Below are 9,480 nucleotides of genomic sequence, written 5' to 3' on the forward strand. Positions count from 1 at the left end.
TAAAAACAATTTCCGCATTAATTATACTGTTATTTAATAACAATCCCCGTTAATAAATGTTTATTTGTTATTTCTGAGAAGTATTTATTCATGTAACATAAAGTATTTATTCATATAACATAAAGTATTTATCATTATGTCTGAGAGTATTTATCATTGATGTTTACTGTAAGTTGCAATTATGTTTAAGAAGTATTTATCTATGTAACATAAATTATTTATTCTTTATAATGAGAGTATTTATTATTATGTCTAAGAGTATTTATCACTGATGTTTTACTATAAGTGCAATTATGTTTGAGAAATATTTATCTATGTAACATAAAATATTTATCCTTGTAACATAGAGTATTTATCCATGTAACATAGAGTATTTATCATTATGTGTGAGCGTATTTATCATTGATGTTTTTACTGAAAATTACAATTATGTCTGAGAAGTATTTATCTATCTAATATAAAGTATTTATCATTATGTGTGAGAAGTATTTATCATTGGGTGAGGGGATTGTTTATTTAATGTCCCCAGTTGTGCGGGGACAATCCAAAAAAAAAGGAAATTTTGTGCGGGAATAACTGACAAGTATTTATGAGGAGATTGTTTATTTAATGGTCCCCAGTTGTGCGGGGACAATTCAAAAAAAAAAAAAATTTTGTGCGGGGACAATTAATGGATTGATTTATTCAGTCATAAATAGAGATCATTGCATAGGGATTAATACTTTGCAAATCCAGGTTAAATACTTTGATGCTTCAAGTTAAATAGTAACATTTTCTGCGGAGTATTAATGATTGAGCGGTCCCCCCATGACTTTTTTGGCAGTTAGTGCGGGGTTTTTTGCGGGGATAGACCTGCGGGGATTGTTATCAGCGTCCATTAATAAAATAGCATTAATCTTGCTCTTTGGTAGTAGTTAGCACGTTTTAACTATTTTTTTGTCTTTTAGTGCGGGGGACAGATAGGGGACTGAACTAGGGGACTGTTAGTCGATCCCTTTTAGTTAATGCAAAGGATACGCATTCATCTTGAACAAGGCTTTCGATTTGGGCCCATGTATACGGAAATAAATTTGCTACGATCCTAAAAGGGATTGTAGGGTCCTACGATTCTAAATCCAACATTTTATTTATTTTGTGATTCGTGCATAAAAAACAATATCTTTGAAGATTCGTACCACTCAAAAAATAAAAGGTTGGATTTAGAATCGTAGGACCCTACAATCTCTCAAGAGTCAGGATCGTAGCAGATTTATTTCCTATGTATACTGGTAATCTTAATTTGTTTCTACTATAGAATTTTCTTTGTCATCTCTGCTATTCTTTTAAAAATATTTATTTCCTTTCTAAAATAAAAGCTGCTCAGTTGAGGCCAAAAAAAATATATAAAAATATTAGATAGAAAGGAGGATAATTTCAAGACTTTAAATAGGGTTCACATCCCTGTTTATCTTAAAAACAAATAATTGGTTATTAAATTAACTTAAAGCCAAACTAAAATTTGTGAATGTACACGAAGTCACCAAATAACCCGGAGGAATTTTCCAAGGGCCTTGGTTGCTGTCATTAGTCCAAAATTTTATAATATTGGGATTTTTCAGGGTCCGCATGCTAATTTTGTCCTCTCCCTCCTTAAACCTTACAAATTAGATGGTTAATATTGAATTTTAGTTATTCAAATTCCAAAAGAAATAAAACTAGGTTTATTTTAAATTACAACAATAGATTTGACACATTAATCTCATTATCATATAAAGAGCTCTTTTTTCTTAATCGAATTATTATTATAAATTCTGTTATATCTATATAGTTTTACTCTATCAGCTATTGATAAATTACTAGATGCACAATGCACACAAACATTTATTTCATATGCAATAAAACATAAACATGCAATAACAAAAATTACTATGTTCGGGCATGATGCTTGCATCCTTCTAACCTGGATCCATGTGGTTTTCACTTTTAATTTTAGCACAATATAAATAATTTTTTTTAGAAACCATAAATAAAAAATATATTTTATCAAGCCAACTTAATTGCTTTGTTTTTTACAAAAATCATAAGAACCGAGATGCTATTCCGGTCCCTTTTCTTTTCTTTTTTACCAAAATGGCAATTAAGCCCGAATCGTTTTAACTGATTTCGAGAAAAAAAATACTTTGAAAAATTGTGAAAATATCTCAGACCGAATTGTCATTTCGGTCAAAAAAAAAAAATCAAACCGAAATGGCCATTTCAGTTATTATTATTTTTTGTAAAAAAAATAGTAATCATGTTGGTTTTATAAAAATCTTTTTCTTAACTATGGTTTATAATCATGTTGGTTTGATAAACTTACCAACATAACCTTAAAAGAAATATAATCAAACTGGTAAAAGGAAAAACAGGAATTGAAAATGCCTTGCTTAAAAACAAACTACAGATTATTCTACTCCTAAAAACACCTCCTTTTGTGCTCTCCAAGATGCAAACCGTTCGTTTTCGTTGAGATCCGCGCATGAGCAATCTCTCTTTCTTTCCCCCATTCTTTACCCCACTTTCGCTCCTTCCCTCTCTCTCTCTCTCCGTAAATTGATCCCCGCTCTTCTCCCTCACTCTCTAACTAGGCGCCGCCGGTGCGATGCCGATGTCTTCTGAAACTGAATCCGGATCCGTAAATTCATTCCCGCTCTTCTGGCCTGATCCCCCCGGTGCGATGCCGATGTCTCCTCAAAAGATCATAATGATCTCTTTAACTGAATCCGGATCCGATTTAGGTTTCTATCCCAGCCAAGATGAGGAAGAGGTTTGTTCAAAAGAAAAACCGCCGCTCCCCGCCTCTCCCAGTAACAAAAGCCCTGAACTTCCTCCAAACCAAGAAGCACATTTTAAAGAAAAGTTGCCAGATGACTCCTCCCCTTCCCAAGAGCAAAACCCTAACCTTTGCGCAAACCAAAACAAAGGACCAGTCGAAAACCCTAACCCTTGCGCAAACCTCAAAGAACAGGTTGAAGAACACCTTCAAATGCCTCCAACTTGCTCTGAGGATCAGAGCCATGACATTGAGAAACAGTTTTCCTTTTCTCATGTGGAAGGAGGAGCAGAAAAGGCGACTGGAAAAGAGAAGGCGGTCACTGCTGCCAGTGCTGTGCTGAGGAAGAGAAAGCTTCCAGCTTGGGCTTCAATTCAAAGTGCTGAATTGCAAATAACACCACTACCAGTTCACAATATGGAGAAACCCACAAGGTGATTGTACAAAACTGATTTGATTTTGCCTCCTTTCCCGGTATTGTCGTGGTAGATGCCTATGAGCCTGATTCATTTTGTAAGGTTGTTTTCTTGTTCAGACGTTAATTAGTATTATGTCTGGAATTTATTTGATTGCTTGATTTTATGAGAATCTGACAGTAAATCATTTGTATTTGGAAGATGTGCTTATAATGCTGAATTGACATGTGTTCCCTGTTGTGCCCTTAGGTTAGGATCAATTAGGTATACTCTGACTTAACTGATTGAACTGATACTAAATTCATGTTGAAAGGAATAGTTTAAGGCAAGCACCATACCTGTCCTATTGTATATGGTATAGAGCAATAAGAAGCAAGCTTAATTTAATTGCTTTAAATCAGAGAAAGTTGGTCGACGAAGCTGAGTTGAGGTTGGTTGGTTAGTGAGATGCTGGTTTATTTTGGGGCAGCATAATTAAGTGCATTTTTAAGGGGGCCAATATGTAAGTTTCTTAGAGCTATTGTGGCACTAATTGTAAATTTCATTTTGGACAGGGGTCTGTCGGAGCCACAGCTGGAAGGGTAGAGTATAGTAGAACTGTAAAACCCGTAGATTCTCCTTGATCATCATTTTGGTTATTTGAGAGTTAGATGCATGTTGTGTATGTATTTTGTGTAAGGTCAAGGGAAAGTACTTCCTTGTTGCTATAGAAGATAGCTTAGTAAAATGTATGCTGGTATGTGAAATAGATGTAAAATATTTATGTTTCGCTTTTGCTAAATGAACTGGTTTAACTGGATACTTATTGGCTTAGTGCAGCTGATCAACATTCTGTTATATGTCCAAGGATGGAACCAAACGGTTTGTTTCTTATTACATGTGCGCCAAATGATGAATATGGGGCATGTAAAATCTGATTTTTTTATCATCGAATCATATGGTCTTAATTTCATTTTGATTAAATCAATTTTTATGGTTACCAGTAGCCTGAACTCTTTTGTAACTAGGTATCTGTGCCAATTTATGATGTAATGCATTTGTAGTCACTGATCATTGCAAAAAAGGTGAGATTATTGAAGCTGTCGAAGTTTTAAACTTTTAATGGATGGGTTATATAAGGTACTATTACAAGAACAGCAAAATAGAATTATTGTAGGAACTCTACTACAATAGAATTATTGTAGGAACTCTACTACAATATGAGAATAAGAAAAAGAAACAAATTAAAGTATTAATTATTAAACTGCATTTTATTTCTTTGTTGCAAGCAGAAAGATTAGAGACAATCTGCCAAAACTCATTGATTCCACAGTTCAAAAGAAACAAGATTCAAGAACCTTTTAACGCTCACAAATCTATTATCTGTATATTATCAACTCAACGAACATATTCCGAAAATACTCATCTCAGTATGTCACAACATTGCTTAAACCACAAAACAACAGCACCCAAGAAAAAAAGAACAAAGAACAAAGAACAAACAGCAATCAAGAAATGTAAACACAGAACCAGTTTTTTTAGAACTTTCTAGCTTGCACCACCAGACTTTAATCAGATCTTTAATTCTTGTTTGGATCAAGGGCAAGCTGTGCTAGTGTCTCCTCAGATGCAGATGTGTTACTGTTACCCACCACCATCTCTTCACGTGCAGCCGTGTTATTCTCTGCTGTCCCTTCAGGTATTGCAGCCGTGTTGTGCTCCTCTGAAACGTTAGCCACAACCGGCTCAGCTGCAGCGGGTTGTGCTGCATTGACATTGGGGGCCACTTGTTGTCCTTCAGTGGTCAAATAATACCTTGCATTATCGCATGCCCACTCCATGTACCAATGCGCACGTCTGAGGTTTATCATGGCTATGGCCAAGGCCCAGTTATGATCCACGACCCCATATTGGTCGACATCAAAGTATATGTCGTCCATGGCTTCAAAACGATCTTTGCATCTTTTCAACTTAATTGGTTATGAGTTCATCCATGGCAGTTTCGGTTTCAAGGATCAGCGGTCGATTATTGCATAACGACTCGAAGAGCTGCTGATGCTCGTATTTGAAGTTTTGCATGGCTATGTCCAAGGCCAAGTCATGGCCCACGTTCCCAGCTGGTGGGAAGGCATTCCTGTACTCAGCCTCCATGTATGCAAAACCATGTTTGCAATATTGAATGGCGAGATTCAACTCTGCTATGAGTCTCATAAAAAAGAAGAGGCTAGTTGAGCCATCACTATACGATCTGAGATCAGCCGGCTTGACCAGTGCACGGCAGAGAGGGCATGTCCTTTCTCTCTCGAACCTGAAATTTTTGTAAACACAGTTTCATTAGATTATTTTGGAAACTTAATGATAAAAAAAAAAAACTATGAACTTCTTCATCAGGATACTAAACTATGAAATTTTCTGTCAACGTGTACTTGGCCTAGTTCAAGGCTCCCAATATAATAGTAAGCCAATAAATAGACCAAAAGCTTTTAGATAGAAGTACAATCTGCGAGTAAATCAGCTAACTGATTATGCAAACTAAATTTTTGCAAACAAAAAGACGCACAACTCACCATTCAGAGACGCAATCTTCACAAAAGATGTGCTTACAACGAAGAAGAATTGGCGAAAGCATCTTCTCCTGACATATAGCACACATATCTCCTGCTGCCGTTACCTATGTTTCATGTTTTGCCCCAGAAATGTTAAAATACATAAATAAAAGCCCCTCTAAACAAGTTGAAAAATGCTTCATTAAAAATTTATAAATAAACAAAAGCAGTGCCGACTCCATGAATACCTGCTCACTCGTAGCATAAGCTCCATAGTGTATATCTTTACGTGACAATGCTTTCACTGATGTTAGAAATGATTGCACCTGTTATATAGCAGAAAAATATGTATGTTATACAGAAAATAATTACAACCATGACATGATGGCGATGAACATGATGATGATGATGATGAGAAGGCAAAGTAGGAACCTTCTCAACAACTGAGGTGAGCTTGAAAGTGAGATATAGCCCTGTTGTCAGAGAAGAAAAAAGGCTCCCATATTCCTTGTTCAGGAAGAAGCAGTACCATACGGGAGTAGGCAACAAGGCACGGTAGAGAAGTAGAAAGTATTCAACCACTGTCAACATCTCACCCTGTAAGAGAAGGAAATTAAAAAGAATAACAGTTTCTACGCACAGGGGTTTATTGACGATTACAAAAACATTTTGAAAGCAATATAAATCCTGCATCTACCAGTTATATTTTATGATCTGAATTTTACCGAGTTATTAATCTTTAATTTTATAGACTAACAGTGAGTTAGAAATCTTGGAGGCCTCTATGCCCATCACAAGATATATAAGTCATAACAGACACTATGCTTGTTGCATGTTTATAATAAATTTTGGCCACAGAAAGACTGCTAGGTAGCCAAATAATCCCCAGTAAATACCTTTGACAGAAAGTAATGTAGCAGACAGAAAATTAACAATAAAATCTAACTTTTATTAAAATACCTGCCTACGGTAGTTACGACCCTTGCAGTTTTTGTAGTACATAAGCAACATACACTTCACTATCATAGCAGCTTGTCGTACTAGTGTGTCTGACAAAGGGGGGTTGAACATGACATCAGAAACATAAAAAAAAATAATACCGAAAGACTAGTTGAGAAAAAGTTATCCAGATAATTTGAATTCAGAGTTTAGTCCCTTTGTATACCTGTTGATCACAATTCAGAAACATTTTTTTCCCAGTTTAATTGTGGTTTGTCAATGAGAACTGGCCACTTTTTAGCATTGACAGGCTCAGAAAACATTAACTTAAAAGAAACACCAAAATAATACCCCAAAACTTGCACCGTGACATATGGAATTCAACTATGTACTGATATTCCTCGGAAAGAAGGACTGGCAAGACAGTTCCTAAGATAATCACATAGAAAGAAGAGAAGAATAAGAGAAGGATTAGTTACCGTTAACCAAGATTATGAATATGGCATGCCAGAAAGGGGGTATTTCTTTAGGAGGAAGCATGACGAGAGGCCTTAAAAGGTCATCTTTTCTGTACCACCAATACACACCAAATACATGTATCACAAATACCATAATTATTCCAACAAGCACCGATATCTTTCTCTCTCCCTACACCAAAAGACAACAAGGACCAATAAAGACCAAAATGAAAAAAAATAAACCACCATAAATGGAGGATCTGCACACATACAACTTGCATATGGATTGGTATAAAGGATGAAAACATGTAAAAGAAAAATAAAAGGATGATCTGCACATTCAACTTGCATATGGATTGGTATAAAGGATGAGAAAAGAAAAGAAAAATAAACCACCAAATAGATGGAAGGGATATTATGTTTTTAGTGTTTCCCTTTATTTTTAGGATGGTGTAATTGAGTCTCTATGATTCATTAATTCTTTTCACTTTGCTTTCATCATTCAGATTTGTTTTCAGGAGTTGGGAATAAGGTATAAACCTTCAAAGCAGTTTGCTTCCGCAATACTTCATTTGACTTGAACATAACTGCTGCAATCCAAATAGTTACAAAAAAACCTGCAAATGCAATCAAGGCACCATCACTTTCCTTCCTTCATTTAAGTTTTGTATCTATTTACAAGAAAAGGCAAAGCACAAAAATATGCAGACATACCTTGCAAGTGTTGTCTGATAAACATCACCAAGAGTAGAATTGAAAATGGCAGTATCTGTTCGATCCACCTGGCAACCTGCTGTATATCATACCTCTGGTACGTGGACCCCGCATTAGTACTCCCACTCTCCCGATTGGACCCTTCATTTGGGGCTGCATCATTGTCTGCTGCACTGTTGCCACTCTGGTCCAGACCAGACAGAGAGGAGGTAGATAGAGAAGAAGGAAGTGCAGTATGCCTGTTATTTCTCTCGCCTTGCAATAAGCTCTGTCTCTCTAAAGCTACTAGATTTGGTTCAGAAGGAGAGGTATGAATAGTATTGACAGGTTCTAAAACCCTTGAAGTATTCCTTCCTGGTGAATCTCCCGAGCCAATAATTCGTATTGCCACTTCACCATCTCCGCCTTGATGAGACGACTGATGAACTCCTAAATTTTTTTCAAACGACACGAATTGAATGATAATGTTTACTTCTTTTCTTTTCTTTTCTTTTTTTAACTTGGAAAGCTGGATGCAAACATAGTATTATTACGAAAGGAATTTGCTTATTTTTAATTGTTTTTAGGAAATCAGAACATTCCTGTAATTTTCACTATCCTGATTCCAGAAATATGTAAAAAAACACATAAACCAAGGGTTATCACAGCCTTAAATGGAACAAACATTTCTTCCAGAAGATCTTTCCCATATGAGAATACATTTAAAAAAGTTCCATCTACTTTGTTGGCTAATAAATTAAGCTGCTAATGATAAGTTTTTCCCCTGTTGTCAGGGTATTTCAATAAGCATAAGAGACTATTACTAATGTAAGTTTTTTCTTCATAAGTAGTATCATATAGAATCACTAAATTGCTTCCCTTACTAAAGATTAAGCTTTATTCCCAATGACTGATTAACCAGCACGTAGTAACGAGACATCCCAAGCGATTAATACTAAACTCCCAATAATCAACTAGATCGACATACGATTATAGAAATAAAACTATTTAATAGACCAACCTGAATTTTCCGGATGGTTCGATCGAGTCTGGAGAATTCCAGAGTATTCTAAAAGAGCCGAGAGAGGCGCCTGGAGAAGATTTGAGGCTGAGAAGCTTACCCCATACCCCCTAGAAGCGCCGCCACTGGAGTCCGAAACGTCGTCGGACGGTGGTGGAGATGCGCTAGAAGGTTGCATCGTCTCTGATCGAGAGAAGGAAAACCCTAACCCTAGTCGAGGGGATGGTAAGACGAAACAATATTTCTTGGATTGAACTCTCTGGCTCCTCTTACAAAGCTATAAATTTGTATGAACTGCTGAATAGCCGAGATTGTATGGGTTCTTTTCTATTTATTGTTTCTTTTCTTTTTTCTCTCTCTTTTTTTTCTTCTTGCAAGAGTTTCTTTGAGCTTTCAGCTGTTGCTCGAAACGAGAACGATTGAAAGGTAGGAAGAGAAGAAAGAAAGAGACATGGATCTACTGTTTGATATCTAAACAACTCTCTGCCCTAGCGTTTAAAATTTCGGGAACTCATTTGTACAGAGTCAATTTTAATGCGTACAGCGTTTAAAATTTTAATGGACCAAAATGGACCCAAAATTTTAATGGACCCAAAATTTCTTCGACTATTAACCCGCTACAGAGACTAATAAGTTT

General features: G+C 36.0%; 2 protein-coding genes across 3 annotated transcripts; one reads left to right on the forward strand and one right to left on the reverse strand.

Annotated features, from left to right (window-relative positions):
• Positions 1-2,475: 2,475 nt before the first annotated feature.
• LOC144564682 (uncharacterized) lies at positions 2,476-4,008 on the forward strand. Of its 2 annotated transcripts, none has more exons than XR_013514699.1 (2): positions 2,476-3,309; positions 3,762-4,008. XR_013514699.1 is itself a non-coding variant. In XM_078314285.1 (2 exons), exons 1-2 carry the CDS (start codon positions 2,621-2,623, stop codon positions 3,790-3,792), a joined length of 636 nt encoding a protein of 211 aa, XP_078170411.1. In that variant the 5' UTR covers positions 2,476-2,620; the 3' UTR covers positions 3,793-4,008. The 2 variants fall into 2 exon arrangements, 1 of the variants encoding a protein (XP_078170411.1); XM_078314285.1 differs by having other exon boundaries at positions 2,476-3,225.
• Positions 4,009-4,673: 665 nt separating this feature from the next.
• On the reverse strand, positions 4,674-9,244 carry LOC144564639 (uncharacterized). Its single transcript, XM_078314240.1, has 9 exons — positions 8,844-9,244; positions 7,844-8,272; positions 7,670-7,746; positions 7,151-7,319; positions 6,693-6,781; positions 6,165-6,329; positions 5,981-6,058; positions 5,754-5,857; positions 4,674-5,494 (listed from the first exon to the last, which is right to left on the reverse strand). The coding sequence occupies exons 1-9, from the start codon at positions 9,019-9,021 to the stop codon at positions 5,158-5,160; spliced, it is 1,626 nt and encodes a 541-aa protein (XP_078170366.1). The 5' UTR covers positions 9,022-9,244; the 3' UTR covers positions 4,674-5,157.
• Positions 9,245-9,480: the final 236 nt, after the last annotated feature.

The sequence above is a fragment of the Carex rostrata genome, chromosome 13, assembly GCF_964058835.1.
Source record: "Carex rostrata chromosome 13, lpCarRost1.2, whole genome shotgun sequence".
NCBI lineage: Eukaryota > Viridiplantae > Streptophyta > Magnoliopsida > Poales > Cyperaceae > Carex > Carex rostrata.